This window comes from Notolabrus celidotus, chromosome 18, assembly GCF_009762535.1.
Source record: "Notolabrus celidotus isolate fNotCel1 chromosome 18, fNotCel1.pri, whole genome shotgun sequence".
Taxonomy (NCBI): domain Eukaryota; kingdom Metazoa; phylum Chordata; class Actinopteri; order Labriformes; family Labridae; genus Notolabrus; species Notolabrus celidotus.
Window position 1 is genome coordinate 14,808,189 of NC_048289.1, and position 21,038 is coordinate 14,829,226.

Genomic DNA, 21,038 nt, shown 5'->3' on the forward strand with positions numbered 1-21,038 from the left:
TTGATGTCACTTTTTCATTTATTTGAAGTTCATTTTAATGATTTGAAGCAGTTTTAACGTCTCTGAAAAAGCATCTCATGACTGTTAATCAGTTATTCATTCAAGCTGCTATGGAGATTAGTTCACATTAGGTCGCATTGACATTCATACATTTTAAGTCTCAATAGTAGAAATATGTTCAATTATGACACTTTATTGATATGTTTCTATTTTTTCTTCAAAATATAAAAAGATAGATCATGAACATTCCATTGAAATATACTTTATACAGTTCTTGATGAGTTGTTCTTTGTGTTCCAACATTTCAAAAAATAAAATCCGGCAGATACTCCAGTGACCACCTCCTCTCCCCATTCACTCTCCTTCTGAGACCGTAGTACAATGGACCGGTACCTAAGTCTGTTTTATACTGTTTGATGGCATGTAAAATGAACATACATCTTTTATCTTTGGAATGCGTACATGAATGCATGTTGTTAGCCTGTTACATTAGAACTCTGTGTATTGATATGACTTTTGTGGTGTCTGTCACATTATTTTTAATTAAAATAACCTTAAATATATTACAAAAATCTATTCAATATGATAATGTTTCCTCTGAATCAACTCTGGTCTTATAACTTTGTAAAATAAAATATTTTAAGCTTAGTGTGATTGCCAAGTCACTTTATGGAAAGCCATAAAGTGACTACACGTGTGTTGCAATCATCTGAACTGATGACAGAACATCTGTGTCTCAGGGAGAATACAGTAAGTGTCGATCAGTGGCATTCATGGTGCAGATTGCATACAGTGTCCTCAATGTAATAATAAAAAAAAAAACATTCAACAGGAACAGGCACATACAGAAATTAAATGTATTTGAAGAAGTCACCCCTGGTCCACATAATACCTTCCCAACACTAGGAGAGGACATGTCCTTATTTTGTCACAACACAAAATAGCAGTTAAACAGTGGCACCCACCTACCGTAAATAAAGCATTTTGTTCTTTTGGTTCATGTATGTGAAACTTTTAACATTTGCTAACAGATTGCAAACTTGAGAAAATAAAACAGACTTAGCACTCTCGACATTGTAACTCATTCTGTTCAACATGACTAAATCAAATGGCAGTATTATGCAATAGAAAAAGGAAAGACATCTTTTTCAGCCTGGGTTTTGGCAGAGCAGTCACAATGTAGAGAATGAAGAAAGTGGCACACTCAACAGTGAAAAATAACAAAAGAAGAAAAAAACTGCACTTGGCCATGAAACAACAAAACAGTTGGTCGAAGCACAAAGTTCTTGCAAGTGTGCACACTGTTGCTATTTAACCTCTGAAATATTCATAAACATTGAAGCCATAGCTGCTTAATGCCTTCCATGTGGAACTGAAATTGGGAGTTCTTAAAAGACAAGGGACCATAACAAAATCCCTTGGACTATTTCCCGAAGTAGAAGTTCTATAACCTGTAAAACCTTGAATAGTCTATATAACACCACTGAGTCGCTATTATTCTGCTGAACCTCCATTTGCGATGTACTAGGAATGGACAGAGGACCATTCAGCTGCCTGAGCTAAACCCTGGACCAGCAGGGCCTGAAACTCTCTTTGAATACCACACCAAGGCTGAGGCGCTTGGAGAGCACTCAACATTAAGATGCTTTTTTTAGCAACATTTTTCATATTTTATATCAATCTCCCCTCGGTGGACACTGGTATCTCTCATCCTCTCTTTTACGCAACACTTAAAGTACTTCACTGACATCATTTTGGAAGCTCTGGGTGTCTTTGTTTGGTGCTCACATGACTGTGTCTTGTGCGGTAATGAGCTGCCAACAAGCCAGCTGGATGACGCATTAACTCTATGGGTAATGACAGATGCAAAGACCTGGCCATCACAAAAAAAAAAAAAAAACGAAGACGAGCTACCTCTACACACTCATGCTGACACCGTGAGTGTGAGTAGTTTTCAGTTGCCTCTCGGAGGAAGACGTTTCTGCTCTACGACACGGCACAGTGTTCATAGTTATCAAGACTGTATTCATGACGAACAATGATAGGAGACTAAGGGGATATGTCAAGACTCTGCTCCCCCCCCTCGAGAGATTATCAAGTCATAATGCATGCGTTTTTTACACATCACTGTGAGGTGTTCACATTATCTTTGTCTAATATATACTAAAATTTATTATGTTAGAAAGGAAATAGTATACACCTACATCCACACTCACCATTGACACACCTGAGTCCTTTAAACCACACATAAACTTTGGAATGGCAGTTGGTTCCATGCAAACCTGAAATCTCTCTTGATTGTTTGCCAATATAGTATATTTCATAGTCTGTTATTGATCATTATCTGACAACCTGCACTGGTACTCATTTTTTCTACCAAGGGCAAGTGAAACAGAACTGCCTATCCAAGCGAAATCCTGCCATCCAAGGCTTTTCAGATTCTCTCTACACTGAGGCGTTGAAGATACTCTCGAGGTTCTCTGTTTGCCCTGCTACAATCATGTGACAACTTTTGTATTATTGCCAAAGAAAAAAAGCAAACTATGAGTACTAATCAAGCAGTCAAAGTTGGTATATGGAGAGCTATTGTGTTACAACTGCTGCTGCTTGTTGCTGCTGCTGCTACGGTAGTTGTGCAAATGATTCAAAGAAGAAAACATATACTTTGTGATTAACTACAGTTAATATCTTTGCGCAGATTTTATAGTTTGGCAAAGCCTTGAGTGATTATTGTCGATTGAATAGCTGTAAATTATAGTCTGGATAAATGAAAGATAATTATGGCAGCTGCTGAAAACACTTGAATGAGGGATGTAGGGCAGTAGTAGCAGAGAGATTTCATCAAACAAAACATAGTTCAGGGTGTACTTTGCAAACATACATGTTTCAATATTCACATTTTTTTTTAACTTTTCAAAACAAAATATAGCTCTTCTCTTCATTATAATCTTTTTTAAAACATTAATTGCATATAACATTTTTTTAGTTCATTTTATATATACTTTTTTGTATCTCTAGCACCCTTGTCTTCAACTAAGGGCTTGCAGAAAAGACAGTCATGCAAAGTAGTCATGCTGGTAAACAAAGTTACAAAAATGCATTATCTTTTTTCTTTTGTTTATCTCAGCGTCCGTCCTTTGTCCTTATAGGCAAGAGTCCGTCATTGCTCATTGTCTTTCAAAAACAATTTTCCTGGTGCTTGTAGGGAAAACAACTTTGCCCACCCTCCATGACAAAATATTTACTTCCCATCTTTTTTTCCAGGACTTTGACTCCATTTCATGATGCCAAATTTTCTATTAACATTTGCATCTGATTTTTTTTCTTTTCTTTCTTCTTTTCTGGACCTTCCATTCTGCACAGAAACTTTCTCTGAAGCCATGAATAGTTGATTTGTTTATCAAAATATAGATTTGTTCTCTTTATACATTTCCACACTTGCTCTTCTCGTGGTCCATTTCTTCTCATTTTTCTCTTTTCCAAAAGGATCCCCTGATGGGCCATCTTAATCCCAGCATCGACTTGCCTGTCAAGCAGTCGTTGGCAGCAACAGGGACAAGGGATGGGGCAGTAGGTGTCTGGAAATTCTTGTGCCGGTTTGGCAGTGGCGGCCTTTGTGTAAGGGGGTAGGTTTATCTGATTGGTCCCTTTCAAAACAGTAACAGAACTTCCAGCTGATGGGCAGTTTTGTGCAACATAAAAAATGTTTTGTGGTTGGAATGTCTCGTTTGTTGTAATTTTATCAGCCCAATATCCATAGATACTGAAGAAAGGCTGACATTAGTCAGGCGCTTAGTTTGTCTCCTTGGTCAGTCCTTTTATTCCTTATGTCTGAGCACTGTGTGATTAAGACATGGGGAAGATTCACAAAATGTGCATTAAGGAATGTTAGTGGCAGTGTAGAGTACGTTCTTTAATAGGAATGACTACTGAATAAAGGCAATGGCCAGCATAAGGGTGAATATATAAACCTCACCCTAAAAGGAATAGTTCCCCTAATCTATTTTACATTACAGAAGGTCTTTTAGCAACTTCATGCTACAAGACCTTTGGTATCCCACAAGGATTTCAGGGCAAGCCCAAGCCAGTACATAAGAGATAAAGACAGGTCTTTTTCCACCATTTTCTAATGGTGAATGTTTCAGGTGAGTCTAAATGTATGCTCAATGCTATACAGAACCTGTAGAGCTGATGCTACATGTGCTTTATTTGTTCAACTTTATAGTTAGTGCTTGATGTGTTTGATTATCTCTATTTGTGAAGAGGGCAGTGTTTCAGACTCATAGAAGCTAATGGAAGACATAAGTTCAGTGGCAAACATGCATTGTAAGAGCTCAACTTGAACGCGGGACTGTACGATGTTTGTTAAGTTCTGTGCCATTAGGATTGGTTTCATTTGCACTGTCTGAATTTAGTGCATCTTTTTTTGGAATGTCAAGTGTTATAAGAAGTAAGACCAACCCTTTGTCTCTCATGTACCCATAGATTCTTTCCTCTTCACTTTGAAAGGAACCCAAGAGAAAATGACATCTAAAAGATCCATTATGCATAAATTCCCCTCTCATCGAACTGTTGATGGATTAAGTCAAGTTATTTCCCAGCCAACAAATGCTACAATATGTTAGCAGAGATGCTACATTGTTCTTTCAGTCCTCTGTGAAGACAAGTGTTTTTTTTTTCTTTTTCGGAAACTGGTGAAGTTGCTCAGTTGTTCAGCACTGTGGATGATACTGAGTAGGTCATCGTACAAGATGGCGAGTATAATGTTGTCAGAGATATGTCATCTGGAATGTGAAAACAGGAGTCCTTTTCTCTCCAAAAGTGTGTCAGTGCAATGCTCAGTCAGTTTGCCGAAAAAAAAGGGAAAAAAAGGTCTGTCAGACAGTTGTCAAAATGAGTTCCAAGAGGCTGCTTTGGTAACAACGTGAGGAGCAGACCATATGATTTTTTTAAATTCATGATTAACCTCTGGTCTCTCTCTTGTCACCCCAAAGATCTCCTTTAAACCGTCCATCCGTGTCACACTGGTCGCTTACATGGCTCCTGCCGAAAATTTGTGTTTACCGCTTACTGACTCCTCATTAGAGAGAAGGCGAATGCTAGAAACTTAACACTGTGAAGACAAAAAGAGAAAGCCATTAATATTAAATTTAGATGTATGTTTTGTAAGAAATCAAATTTAGTGAAACTGGAAATATAAAACATATAAGTGAGTACTTCCATCTGATATAAACCAATCTTGGTATAAAACATTTCTTTAGCTCATTTGTGGAACAAGCCAATAACATTGAATGTCATAACACAGTTTTATGGTGTTAATAATATTGTGTACAATAGGGAAGTAATCATGGATTACCATTACCTGTAAACTGCTGGTTAACTGTGCATGTCAGAATAAAGTGCACAAATTTAAAATGTAATGACACCTCTAGTACAACTATGAAAACATCATATCTCACATATTATGACAGAAAATTAGCATGTTAAATACAATAGAAACAAGAACTGGCCAACAGTACAGGTGGCTGACAGCATTAAACAAAATACGTGACAGGCTTCTGGCCAACCGACCAGCAGACTGACCTCCACTCTGCCATATTTCAACAGATAAAGTTATAATCTTTACAGGAGGGAATCATAAACAGAGCATTTCAAAGTGAAGCATCATGATAACCTGTTATTTGCTAATGTATGTGTAAGTATGTGTATGTATGTGTGAGGAAACACACTCATGGAAAAACATTTTTGACAGATGGACACATGGAAACATACTCGATGCTATATATGGACATTTTCATATTCAAAAGAGAAATTCTTGTTATAGTGTAATATGATATTGGCTGACACCATTTCAAGAAGCTTAACCCCCAATTTAAGATATACATAATGCAAACACAGGTGCAAAGTTATCCAAATATTCTTCAGCAACAGAAGGTTAACTATTTTAAATTATCCACCTATCGTCATGGCAAACAATTCTTTGATCACATGTGCTGGTATCATGTAATATATATTGGGAAATGAAATACTTCTGTTGTGATCTAACAAGCAAACATCAATCCAAAAAACTTTATTCCATATTGCAGCCATATTTGTTATTTTTATTTACTCTTCCTTCACTGCTTCTTCTGTCAATATCCTCTTTAATGTGGCACGTTTGTCCAGAGAAAAGCAAGACACAGTTAATATTTTCTGCAGACAAGTCATGTTCTCAATGTAAGGGAGTAAAAAGCCTTCATACAATCTACAAGTAAATGTGATTTACACTATGATGAGGAGGGGGCTCCTGACCATCTAAACCTCAAGACATGAGAACCCAGTGGGCATACATTTTTGATTTATAATGAAACAATATTTTGATTTAATATCCAGTTGTAGCAGAGTCTCATATGCTTCAGAGGAAATGTCTAATTGTGTAGCTCTCGTAAAGAGTAAGAGGATTGTCTCCTGGTGTCAGTTGTGTAAATCTGTATAATTCCTCAAATCTTAAATAAGTTCACGAGTCTTACTCTCGGTTCCAGATTTATAAAGTGTTATCTGTTGATGTGTTTTAGTGCTGTCAAATTGGTGCACATGCACACAGATCTAAAGACATAAAGACAGACATCCACAAGACTGTTCTGTCTTTCTCTTTCATTTGACACCACTGAAAATTGAAACAGTGCTGAAGAAGTCTCAGTGTTGCCATAACCAATCCTTATGCACTAGTATTGTTAGAGATTATAGCTTTGATATTGTTTTAGTGAGTTAGTATCAAATGCACATTATTCTGACCTCACATAACCACACAATAAAGATAAAATTCAATGCAAATTGAATAGAACTATCTTATAATAGACGTAATACATACACAACATCAGTTAGAGCATCAATAGATGCATTCAATGTCATAGATTTTTTTTACCTTATGGGTTCCCTAAAGGGCCAGTGCTTCTTATAATTGTTCCTTTGACATAATATGTCTCTTGGGTGTGTTGCTATCTCTCAGCACATCTTATTATAGATTACCTTTTTGAAAAACTACTCCAACCGACCTTTCAAAAAAATTAGAAAAATAGTTATTTTAAAATACCAGCTTGTTTGGGGGGTTTTGCTTGACATTTTGGTGTATAAATATATAGGACAAACAAATATAAAATACAACTTTTATACAATTTGAAAGCACATGGTCCTTGGTACCATGAAAGTTAAAGTTGAGCTTTTGTTATTTTTGCTACAAGAGGATAGACCGTTTTTTTTGTGGATATTATGAGTTTAACTGTGCTCCTTAGCTACAAGGACCCCAGGGTTTAACTGGTAGAAATCTTCTCATTGCACATTTTAAAGCCTTTTAAACATCAAAAGCCAGTTCTCTCTTCCTCCTCCTCCTGCTCCTCCTCCATAAAAATACTGCCTTTGCCAAAATAAAAAGAAAAAATATTCAGTATTCCTTTACTTACTGTATATTGCATTTGCCACATGTAAGACCATCTATTGTCCCTTTAATCAACAGAAAGCCAAGAATACACTCACAAAGTTCCATCTATTATCACAGCTGTAATAAAAAATAATTGTATGCTGTAAAAATAACCCTTTAACGTGGAAATGTGCAGTACAAATTTAGAATTAACATAGTTAAAGCCAAGCTCTGTCACAGTTGTGTCATTTGGTTAGTTTGGCATACATGGATTTTCAGAATAAAAGTATGCACCTTTATATTTACGTATAAACCACCTAGCCCTATAAAAAGGTTTTCTGAAACCTGGCCCACACTCATAAAGTATGCATACATGTATTAATTTTCATATGACTTTAATGTATTCACATTTGTAGATACAGTTATGTACATATTCAATAATACCCACTGACCTATTAAGCATTGCTTGAAAGGTTTAGCTAGTTAAATCTAGCCAGTTTGCATGATCTCCTAAACTGACATCAGAGCCTAGAGGGGCCTCATAGAGGCACTAACAACGTCTGCCTGTTTGTTTACTTAACAATGTTTACATCAGAATGTCCTGGGTGATTTGTGTTAGCTACAACTTTAAAACTCATAAATACAGTTATGACATTCCTCAGAAAATCATGATAATACACAAGGCAAATCTAAAAAAAACAATGTCTGTTACCATCAATGTGAAATTCAAGTGGTGACGTTAGAGCATGATACTCTTATTCTCATCCATGATCATTCAGTTGTAACTATAAAGAAAATATTCAACTACAAATGAGTACATATCAGACATATGTCTTGACTGTAACAGAAAATATACATTCTATATAAGGTGGCATACCAGTATAATTCAAGTATCAGCAAATTAACATCCACATTGTGGAGTTATTTTAAAATTATACAGTATGCATGTGCGCTTAAAAAGTGTAATAAGGTTTTTTGCACTGAGAGGAGTGATGCTTGCAAAATGTACAAACTATATTAAAAGTTTGTTGATGTTAATGGAGATTAGCTTTGGGAATTTAACCCAAGCCAATCAGTGTGTATGGTTTTCTCACACTAAGTTTATGAAACATTGTTCTGCAAGTTAAATCTATCTATAAACCTATTATCCCTGTATTTCCCTACATTCCCTCACATCAGGTCGACACACGTACATTAAAAAGCTGCTGTCACTGAGGAAACAAAGCTCAGCATGCTGTTTCCAATATTTTCAGACAACACCAAATTATTGTAACTTTTTGATATAATGATGATGAAATGTATGAAAATTTGAATATAAACACAACAATTGACAAGTTGTTTTTGATATATGTGATGGCATTAAAAACAGAACTGGATGAAGCCATACAAACTTCTTGCAGTGACTGTACAGGACTTTCATTTCGACTTCTAAAACCTCTGTTGACAAAATATTCATGCAAACATTCGAGTGATGTCATAGCTTTCTTCTTAATACTGCATATCTAAGTTCTCAAAGTTGAGGTGTCTGGAAGCACATCGATTCGTTTAGACAAAATGAAATGAGGACCGTAGATTTTGACAGTATCAATATCAGGACCTAACATTGTATGGAAATACCCTTTCTTTCACCTGCAAAAAAAGTGTTTGTTCCAAAGCACTTCACAGATTTTCTTGTGATTCTAGTCCTAATACATTTCTTTTCTTGATAATGAACTCAAAGACAGTTAAATACAACATTGTATCGTTCTGACAAATCTTATTTAGACAATCAGTGGTACAGAAAAAAATACTCCTCACAATAAAGTACACTTTACCAACACAAGTGAAGAAAGGATTAAAATTAATCTAAAAGAAAAATTGAAATGGCAGCCATAGTTTGAAAATAACTCTGAATGACCAGTACGACTACATTTACTTGAAATAAAACAAGACTAATGGCTCACATCATTTAAATACAATTGTAATCTCTGGAACATTTAAATCAACAATTAAAGGTAGACTTACCAGTTCTGTGCATTTTTAAGATTAAAAAATAGCTCTGCATATTTACATGTATGAACACATCCTGTTTCCCAGCACTTAAATAATATTGCACTTTTATTGCATATGTGAATGTTTTTTACCCAACATTTAACATTAGAACTATTTCAATTTAAGGATGACAATCTGGTTAGGACAATAAAACTTTACTTGACATCCCAAAATATTGTAGTATTGTTTTCGTTATAGAAGAAAATGGTTGGCTGTAATGTTAACATTGTCATACATTTTCAATACCAAACCAACATATTGCAAATGGTAATTTGTCTTAACAAACATTAAAAAATGAAAAAAATAAAAATATAATGTGAAAAAGAAGCAAAGCAGATGTTGAGAAATATTATTAGTTAGAAACGTGTTTGATAGGTTGTTCTCAAACGTTTGTGTCATCCAGTGTAATTTGAGTCTTATACAAACATGCAATTTTTAGGTTAGTAAATTTACAATGACTATTAGTAAAGTGCTTGTATTTGTTGAAACTATACAATTATTTATGTAGTCATTCATATTTGACTGTATAGGTATATTAGTTGATATAACTTTCTTAATACATTGTATTTAGTTTTCTTTCAAAAATTGGAAGCATAGAAGTACATTATGTCATACAATAACTGTTCCTGATTAGCATTTTTTTTAAAGTTCATTAATATGTTGTCAAAAAAAAGTGTAACTTAGGTTGTGAAAGCCCAATTGTGCCCGTTGCCAAATACTATTTTGACATGTATTGCATGTAGCTATCCAGCCAACGCTCCCTGTGAGCTCTTCAGCTGCCCATAAATATTAACAATTTTCTCTATGTTTCTGAAAACCAGCACTGGACGTTAGCATGCTGTCTTGTCAGAAAACTAAAGCACTAGACAAATAAAAAGCAAAAATTGATGATGTCAAAAGCTTGCTGATTAATTATCAGCAAACTGTTACAACTTGTTTGGTTTATACTTTGATTCCAAGGCATAACATTACATGTTGTTTAGCCATTTGTGTGATCTGTAAGCAAAGGCCAGTAGGAAGTGGCCAATGAGAACTAGCTTGACTACCTCTTTTGATCAGATGACCCATATCATGTCTTCAATGTATTTCCGAGATAAAAAAATTAATTAAAACTAATATTAATTACTTATTTTAATTTTTTAAGCATATAATGAAACAAACATTTGTTTCTGGATATGATTGTTGTGAGAGCATTTAAGATGATCCCGATTATTAAGAAAAATATCTGATACAGCTTGTTTGCAGCTGTCAGAGAAAGTGAGCAAAACTGTCACAGTTCAATGTATGGCAACAATTGCATATCTGGGATCTTCATGATAATGTAACTGAACAAACTGAAATGTATAAATGTTTGGCTGCACAACTAAGATAGCTCTTATGGAACAATCCGTTTTTTTCTTTTCATTCAAGCCAAGGTCTTTTTTTTCCCGAACTTTTGACATCACTTAGCTTTGCTATGTAATCTATACACATAAAGTGTCAAATCATATCACAATCTTGAATTACAAAATCAGTCGTTAACATTTACTTAACTTAAAGAAGCAGAGTCCTTCTTTAGTTTTAGTTTTTTTTAAAGAGACGGAGATACCAAACTGAGATCTACACTTTACATGTATCAATATCTGCAAAGGACAGAAAGTAGAAACCTATTCAACATCAATATAATCTATAATGTATTTTTGTCTTTGGCTAGATGAACTGAAGTATTTTGTTTCATGGTTGTTTCTCTTGCTTTTGTTTGGTCCAGAACACTTCTAAATGGATCTACACACTTAAGGTTTGAAAAGTAACTAGTCTTGTTTTCTTTCTAAAACATCTGATACTATTGTATTCACTAACAATCCAAATATTTTTTACATTTCTCCTATTACTTAAATCAAAAGTGTTCCCATAAAGTGTTTCTTCGTTGACTCCATCAGCTAACCCGATGCATGCATCATAAACAATTACAACCAGAATCACAAGATAAGTGGTCATTCTTTCTACATTCAAGTTCATTTGTATGTTATTGCTATTTTTTTGCACGTTGTTTGATCCAAATGGAAGCTTCATTGCAATCAGTCCATATAGCTAATACTCTGCATTTCCTGTCATCCAATCATTGACACCCTTTCTGCTACAAAATGGAGGGAATAGGGGACCGACATCGGCGGAGTTGCCCAGGGGTCTCATAGTTTTCAAAGGCTGGGCTAGTAATAGGAGCAAGCCGCAGTGAGGACCCTGCCATTCCTGATATGTTATTTAGACTGTGCGATTTTTCATAGCCCGTTGCTTTTATTGAGTAATTCAATTGTAGTTTTGTTTTGATTCAAAAGATTATATTAAATATTATGTGGTGTTTTTTTTTATTAACATTTGCAAATAAAACAAAAATAAACCATAGGTGAAATTGTTGGGGGCATGTTATCACAAATGTTCCATATTCAAATGGTTTGTCATGAATTTAAAGTAATAAAACATGAACATGGTTTGTTATAAGCAGGAAAATAAGAAATAAAAGAAGCACATAAGTGAAGAAAATAAATCAAGAAGAAGAAATTGAACATTTTGTTAAATCATAAAAACATTTAAAGGACAGACACACAGAGACACAGACAAAACAGACAGACAGGACAAAACAGGAAAATGAGAGTTATGATATGTTATTTTAACAGAAAAGCAAATATATTTTTCGATATTAAAAAATTACACCTATAGTAGGCCCATTGAATAAAGCACCCAATATCATGTGAAGAATAATGTGTTATTTTTAGGTGCTTTAGACAAATATATGGCCAAAACTTTACAGTTTAACAAAAACACAAAGGAGCAAATAATCAGATATCACTGATACCCTGTAGGTGTGGACCACATGAAGTTTCAGGTGACAAAGATCAGAAATAAACTACTGGGGAAGTGATGTAGTATTATTATATTATCAGGTTCATAAGCAAACCATTTAGTATTGGATTTTGGTTCCTGTAAACTTCAAATGGCCAACACAAAATTGTCCTTCCAGCAACATTTAAAAGTACTTCCTAACCCCTGGTAAACGCATCCTGTTGTGGAGATCAGCTCATATTCATTTACAGCAGGAAATGACACAAGACTGGAAAGCATGATGCATTTTAAAAAATTCCACCTGTGCATGTGACTATAAATTAGAAATCATAGTTCTTGTACAGTGTGGAAGTTATTGACTAAAAAACTCTTTTCAAGATTAAAAAAGCGGACAAAACCTTTGTGTCTTTTCCTGCTATACTCGTGTGAGAACTAGCATGCAGACATTGAATTCCCCCTTTAGCAGCCACATAGAGTTTAGTGCTGTTCTGACGGAGTGTTGTTGCATCAGGTGAATTAGTTTACACCATTGGTAGGTAGTTATCATTCTGCCCTAACAATGGCTACCTGACCCCAAATGGGTGGAGTTTAACAGTTGTAATCAAAACTTTACATTAGTTGGCCTTTAATTTGGGGATTCTGTGTAAAACTGTTCTGCAAACAGTTTTGGGGAAAATACTGAGATATCCCAGATAAACTTTTGTCAAACTCCAACCACCACAAGGCCACAGTCAGACAACAAAAACACCCACTGGTGCGCTATGACGCCCTTTGTGCCTTCCTGCTAAAATGGAGAAACACGACAATACTCCCTCTTTCAGTGTTACGCACCACTTGAGCCAACAATGAATAAAATTCCTTTTTTTAAAAAATTCTGACTAGCTTAGGCAAATTAGTCAGCTGGCAACTTGGTGAAATATTGATGATGCATTTTCTGCTGAGTTTCTCTGGCTACATGTCACACAAAGATTTCTGAGAAGCTGTCTGGCCAATCTGTGGAGCCACTTTACTCTCAAGTTCAGCTCCAAAAGTGTTTTGTTCTTGCCACCCAAATGTATCAGGACAAACTGTCAGGTCGCATTCAATTTCAGCAGTATTTCTGCTGAATCAGAGGTAAGGGGTCGAAAACAGAAGGAATAAGTACAAAGTAGTGTAAAAAACTTAACCTGTTTTTATTTGCAGAGCTACTGCAAAGACAAAAGACGTGCAGACAAAATAAACCTCTTGATGTCACTACCTGTGAAACCCTCCACCTGAGCTTATTGAACGTGCTTAAGCTTGCTATGAGTTGAACCTTGATTATGATAACATTTCTTGTATATTAAATGTGTCATGTATACATTAAGTTTCTGCTGATGCAAACTGAACATCATAGTTCTGCTGTTTCACATCATTAATAGCAGTGACTAATGGTATTCATATATATATATACATACATACATATTTTTTGGATGTACCCAGACCTAGCTAGTTGTAGAGACAAAAATAGAAGCCTTGAGTTGCAATATGATATGATAGCTATCCAATTTCAAGGACATTTTAAACAGGACTCAAATTAAAAAACTAATCTCACATATAACCACAAGTTGAAAATTGCATGTGCATTATTTCAACTTTTCTCTCTATTTTTTTTCTGCCAAGAGGTCAGATTCAGTCAGGCTTTGGAGCCTGTGTCCTATAATGCTGTTTCTTGTGCTGGCAGCACTGTGGACCTCAATTTCAGAGCCCTTCTCACCTTTGCTCACTGTTGCTAAGGAGGTTGTCTTGTGGCACTTGCACTTCCCTTAATAGTCACAATTAGGTCTGTTTAATTTGCTCTGTATGCTTTGTATTTGCTTTTAATCTATGGACTTTTACAAAGAAAACATAAAAACAATTAGCAGAAATTGTGTCTTAGTATGAGCGGCAGCTTTAGACCTGGAACTTGTACCTTGAAAATGTGGTCATGAGTGGGGTCATTTTCTCCTCTGTATGGACCTCTGCCTTTGTTGTAGACAAAAAATGATATACAAGTCCTGCCCATTCTTCATTTTGATTGGGGGATTACAAAGAAGGGACACTGACAAGCGCAACTAGGTTCCAAAAGTTGAGCTATTTCCAACTCAGAGCATTGTAAGTGCAGTGACCGACAAGACGCTCAGTGCTGAAAACACTGAACTGTATTTGGTTTGAAGAGACAACAGGCTCTGCCAGCACAAAAAAATGGCGATGGTGGACACAGGTGTTATCAAATCAACCAGGCCTGAAGTCTTTAGAATACTTTTTAAGCTTATTAACTTTTCAACACTTATAATCTGAAATGCTGATTTATTATTATCATTGAGCTTTTTATGAAACTGACAGCTTTTAAGTTTGGTTTCTGTAGCTTCAATACTGACCAGTATAAAGACATCTTATATACACTTTACAAGTACATTTACTAGATACAGCATGATTGACTATGAAGTGAATCTGTGGTAAATTGTTTACCTGTTACAGTAAATTATGCCTTAAGTTTTGTTAGCTTAATTTAAGATTAAGCAATGACTTGGCACTGCTGCTGTTGTGAATTAACAATTATGAATGCCTACAGATTTAAAGTAAGCTTTCAGGGAGAGCAGTGCTTGTAAAGACAGTGTTTGAAGGTACAAAAGGTTTTGATTCTGTTAGAGTCCTTTGGATGTATTCTTAGTACCTAGCAAAAATCAGCAGGCAGTGTAAAGGGAGAAGGGAGAAAGAAAGAGAGGAAGACTATGCATTGCTGATACAGAGAAGGTTGTAAATAAGGTTATGATAGGCACCCAAATCTAAATCATAAAGCAAGATTGCAGTATTTCGTTTAGTGTTGAATAATATGCCTCTATTCTGCCTGAAATCAGAGGATTTCAAGCACTTGTCAAGTGTGATATGGACAAGAGATGAAAATCTGTTGCATAGATGACGGTGAAATTGATGAAAGTATTACAAACTGGGCAGTAAATTAACACTTTTTATAAAAGTATTGATGGCAGGGAAAGGTTTTTGAAATTACAATAAAACTGCTGATAAAGCTAATCATGTCAGCCACTGCAGTCTATCACGCTCTGCTAGCTCACTCCTCTCTGTGCTAAGTACTGTATTTACAACATCAACAGGGGTTTGGTACCCTGGGATAGTCTATCAGGGGAACCAGTGAGTCTGGCTGTCAGTATATTCAGTGATGACATAATTCCTGTCCAAAGTCACACTTAATTTACACTATGGAGGGAGTAAGTACCTACCTACAGTCAGACTTTAGATACACTTGCACTGCAGTGGTGGCCTGGGAATGGGATGAAGAATGAGTGTTAATCACAGGAGGGGAAGGTTGTGGAAAGGGAAGACAGACACACACAGAGAGGAGAGACTGCAAATTTTCTGAGCAGACTTTACCAAGGAAATAATCACATAGAATTAAACAGGTTGAAGTGCAAATAATCATTCCAGTAGAAGGCAGAAAACATACTGTACTGCCTCTGTTACTTAATTCACATATGTTCTCTTATTTCATGAGTATGTGCTTGCCTGCGGTGGACACACACAATCTGCTGAATGTTCAGCTGCTATTCTTGGCACAGCGACATACTGTATCATTCTTACATGGGATCAATTGCCTGCTTAAAGATGGTTTGATATCCAGTTTCCCATAATCAGATTTATTGATCTCTTTATGAGCATTACTGAAGCCTGAATGTGTCCACACAGAACATACAGTATCTTGGATGTCTTTGGGGGAAACTAGATGACATGCAGCTGTATCCTACATCCTCTTATTACCTCCTTATAGGTCATGCAGACTGATACGTGTCTGCTGTTATCATTCTTTTAATATTTTATATATAACCCTCATAAAAATACATCAATATGTATCAAATGTGCATACATACAAAGCTATTTTATATAAATATATATCATGTATTATTTATTTTCTACAGTAAAAATCTGGCTCAGATGAAAGAACATTTGCAGTGTATTGTGATGAAACAATACAGATAGAGACATAGTGGTAATTGTACATATGAGAGAACATGAATGGCAATGTAGAGTAAGTTGCGCCAACTGTTAATGACCACATGGGTACAACAACATATACACACTGACAAGTGTTACCACAGAAAACACATTTCAGACTAGCTGCTGTGTACAGGAACGCTTTTAGGATTTCTGTTATGTTTTATTGAAAAAATTTTGTTGAAACTAATTCTACTATCATAGTTGATATTACAATTATTATTTTTAACCTCAAAATAAGATGAGATGAAATGTAAATACTAAGTATATGAGCTGGGAAAATAATCTAAAAAACGGTACAAAAAGTGTCTATTGTATGAGTGTCATTGACCCATGCTTAAACTCTGTCAGTGAGTGCAGGTGATATAATCTGCATTGGTTTCCAAAAACATAATCCAACTGAGTTTGGTCAAATTTGGTGTTAAACTAAAAAAAGTTTTTTATGCCCTTTTTATGAAAAATAATCTCATTGTTTTGTTTAAATTTCATTTTTCATCCCAATCAATAGAGGACAGACATTAAGGGATGGTAAAACACAGGAAGAACACAGAGGAAGTCAGAACATCAAACAACAAAACACAGCTGTACAAAAAAACAAAAACAAACTATAACCACTGATATCAAAAGGTTTTTGAAAGAAAAAAAATAGGTACAACTTAATCCTACTCACATTACAACGACAAAGAAGTTACACATCACATGAAAACAAAATCACTACTCAAAACAGCACAAAAATACTTGAAGATAGAGACAAAGTGTTAGAATCACAAGACAAATCAACCACAAAAACAGGTAAATGAGAGAAAAACTACTTGTACTAATACAGGGAAGAAAGAAAGGAGACAGGTAGTGGAGATCACAAGAGAAAGGTAGATGGAAAGAAAATAGACCCTTGAAGAAGGTCTAGAGGAGTGATTAGGACTGGTCAATCAAAGGGGTGATTGACCATTTGACCTCAGAGAGACATGCATATTACATTTGGCGCTCAGGAACTTTAATGGCCCACAATCAGAGAATAAATTGAAAAGCTCGAAATAATAAGTCAGCAAAGATATCTTTTAGCACACGTTCACGAAATAAATCACAACTGAAGCAAACAAGAATTAATTTTTGACAGCAGGATAATCCCTCTTTAAAAACAAGAAGGAGGATCTTTTTTTTTATCATGGATAAAGGTTTTTAGACCCTCTTTTACAAAACAGATTTTTTTATCTGCTGATTATTAAAAGTTCAAGCTATTATAGGCGGACATTGTTTATTCAAACGTGCACTGTTTGAGGTGTGGCCTACACCCAATAAGTACAATCTCTAATTATGCGAGACTAAACATTTCAATCCAGACTAATTAAAGAACGATATTGATCCTTTAGGCAAATAAAGCCCTTAGTCATCGGCGTACAGCTTTAATCTAAGATGCTCAAACCTTGAAGCATCAGCACAGATTCTCTTAAATGGACTCCTGATTTGCTTTAAAGAGGGATTTTTTTGTAGCATTTAAATTGCAGTTTATCACAAGAACCATTAGAACCGAAGCGATTTCAGGGACCTCCAAGTGAGTGCTTGGACAGCTTGAGGCTTGCTTACCTTAGACATCATGTGGCCACTTTTCAATCAAATCTGTCATAGCATTTGTCTGTCTGTTCAGTAAGTGTTTCAGTCACCGAGTGCAGCCTGTAATCCGTTTTGATTTCTATGCAGGTTTCCGCAGTACAAACACAACAGGTCCTGAACTTTGGACTACACTTGGCACTGAAAGCACAGATACATGGTCTAGGGAGTAGTATTTCAGATCCATTACACGCTCACAACACAGTATTTTGAAAGCACAAGTTGGTTTGTTAGCAAAGATTGGGTAAGAAGTTGCATGATAAGTTAGAAATGTTTGCTTGTTTTTAGCGTGGCATGTTTCAAGATGTACTATCCCTTGACCTAGATGGCTCCACTGATTCCAGCGACCTTTGACCTTGGAAATATGTATACTTTACAGCACTGCACAGTTTCATTTGATTGTTACGTTTTACAGGCTGGCCAATTGATTTTATAAAAACATTGGCACCTGTTCATGTAAATATGCACATCTTTGAGCCTGAATTGTATTCTGGCAGAGAAAGATTAGAGTGCATCTGAAGATTCAGTTAATCCCTGAACAGTTGGAGCTGTGCACAAGTACATAAACATTTTGTATACGTATGTACACAACTGTAAAATTAGTGTATTTTGCAAGGCAAGGCCTTTCTAAATTGCAGTGTGTGCTTTTGTATTCCAAGGTGGAGGTCCATGGGGCAGGGAGCAACACGGATAAACACAGTAGAAGGGAGAAACGAAATTAAGCCACACACGACAGCACAAACACAACACTCAGACGGCATTGAGAGGACAGAGACACAGTGTATAACACGTAAGAATGAAAAAGCCCACATACACACGCGTGATATGACACAACCTGAAGAGAGAGACAACAACAACATAGAGGCACATCAGACAACAACGTGACCCGTTGTTCCCGTTCAATCTTCTTCAGTGTATGTTTTATTAGTTATTGACACAGGACACGAAAACTGGGTTATTTTCAGTGTTACTGCTGGATGTATTTGCACACCTGCACACCCATGTGGATGCGCTTGTGAATGTATGTGCAAGTTTTAAACTTTCACAGACACATGAACACAAGTATACACAGATTTGTGCACACTACTTATTCTGCTAGTGGATTAGAAATCCCAAAGTCATTCCCAAAACATTTTCACCTCTTGCTCATTAGATTGAGTTCACAAAGTTAAGCATATTTGTACGCTGTTAGGATACTGTGTTGAGGTAAAGTTTCATCTGTAAGAAACCTCACAAGTCAAAGTTGTGAGCCCTAAAATGCTACATAAACCTCAGTATTGCTTGAATAGCTCAACTTTTTGTATTAATTTCTTCAAATTGTCTCTTCAAATTAAGATTTTACTTTCCTCACTTTCAGGCATAGAGTGGACTCCTCACAGGTGAACCTTCCATTGAACATGTAGACACAACACTGTGAAAATGGTGGTGTATCTGTGATTTGTAATGCTGTAATGCATGCGCCTCTGTTTGAGTAAGTGCTGTACTGGTGTCCTGGAGCTTGTGCAAAACATGCTACCATCATAGAGAGCCAGATCAAAATGTCGGCATTGTTTTCTGTAACAGGTTAACTAGGCTACGGTCTCCTTTGTTTTAAATTGTTGTCAGTGTTACCTCTGGTCTATGGTTTGATCCAGGAGGAGGTGGAGTTTGCATTGAGGTCCTGCTGTAACAGAGACCCTTCCATCTTATACCAATCCTCAGTCAGAGGGGAGTCTGGGCTGGGTGCCAGGGCTGCTGCCTCTAGTTTGTTGTCAACAAGGGGGGTGTTGAAAGTTTGGAGGGAGTGTAAGGGAGTGTTTTGGTGCAGGTTGGCGGCAGTGGTTGGATTTGCAGTAGTAAATGAATAAAGGTGTTAGGATTTGATGAGCACAAAGATAATGCATATTGGGTTTAAAAAGGGCAAGGGTGGGATATGGTGAAGCACAAAATGAAAAGAAGGGGGCAAATGAGGGCATGGTTATCAAGATGGGTTAGAGGAGGAAGGGGGCAAGGAGGGGGAAAGGAGGGGGAATGTGTGGGAGGTTAGGAAAGGGAAGACATCACAAGGGGAGGGTAGGGGAAGGCAGGGCAAAAAAAGGGTGATGTGAGGCAGGAGAGAGAGAGAAACAGAAGTGACGAGAAGTAAATTAATGCATGGTCAACTGTCTGAGTCCAGAGTCAGAGAAAGACAGATCGTTAATGAGCATGAACGATTGAGACATTATGGGGCACACAACTAAATTCAAAGACAATGTGGAAAGATGGGAGAGTAAGAGACAGAAAAAGGAGAGAAGTTGATGGACAGAAAATCTTGTAGACTGACAAAATAAAATATGATACCAAGCAGTGATGGAAACACAGACAACATGAATTTGAAGAGGTGGAAACAAATAGAGCAGAGCAGAAAGGCTGTCTTCACAGTATGAATGAAAACTGTATGTGTGTTTGCATTGCTGCTAGATAAAATTGGAGCCTTCAATCAGTAGGTGAGGCTACCGAAGTGAGTTTTATGTTGTATTTCATCCAACCCACCTTTCCTTAATGTTTGGATTTCATCCTTGTTTAAATGAAGTATCCAATGTGTGTTTCTCTGGAGATACGTAATACGTATGTTAACAGTATGTTTTTCCTGGCATCTTGCTGTTTACATAAGATGTTCATGTTATGTATCCATCTCCCAGTGTGAGACGTACCTTTCCGCACATTCCCATCTGTGGCACGGAATTCCCTGGTGTTGAGCAGGAAGCAGGCGCGGTCCTGCTGGTAGCGTTCCCGGGTAGGCCCTCGACCAATCGGGCTCCTCTCGTCTGGGCTCAGCACCTGGTCGATGGTGGGACAGTCCTCATTAGCCAGGGCTGCTGAGGCTGCGTCACCATTCTGCTTGGAATCTGGAGGGATGGTTGGGGAAAGCAAAGAAGAAGTACATACAGGAGAACTATAACAAAATCATTGGGGAAGAGCAGCTTTTGGTTGTTTTTTTTTCAAAAACGTGTATCCGTTTATTTATTGGTCGAATGTCTGAAATGTAAAGCAAGAAATTTTTTGTTGCAGATGGAAGTTAGTTCTTGAGCTATGGATCCCAAAATGTACATCTATTGTTGTGACTGACTTTGTTTCTCTATACTTTTCTAAAAAATGATTACACTTTCCAACTTAAAATCTTAAAAGCATATTTGTTTGACTGTTTTTGTTTCAC

General features: G+C 36.4%; 1 protein-coding gene across 2 annotated transcripts in view; it reads right to left on the reverse strand.

Moving 5' to 3' along the window:
- Positions 1–21,038, reverse strand: part of LOC117829582 (potassium voltage-gated channel subfamily C member 1-like) — a 54,153-nt gene continuing 33,115 nt past the window's right edge. Inside the window, exons 4-6 of one of the 2 annotated variants that reach the window (XM_034707154.1) lie at positions 20,536–20,730; positions 19,475–19,603; positions 1–5,113 (exon numbers count right to left, since the gene is read on the reverse strand). In XM_034707154.1, the coding sequence (XP_034563045.1) occupies positions 19,482–19,603; positions 20,536–20,730 (317 nt within the window). In that variant the 3' untranslated portion in view covers positions 1–5,113; positions 19,475–19,481. The remainder of the gene's footprint in view (positions 5,114–19,474; positions 19,604–20,535; positions 20,731–21,038) is intronic. The other variant, XM_034707155.1, reaches the window with a different exon arrangement.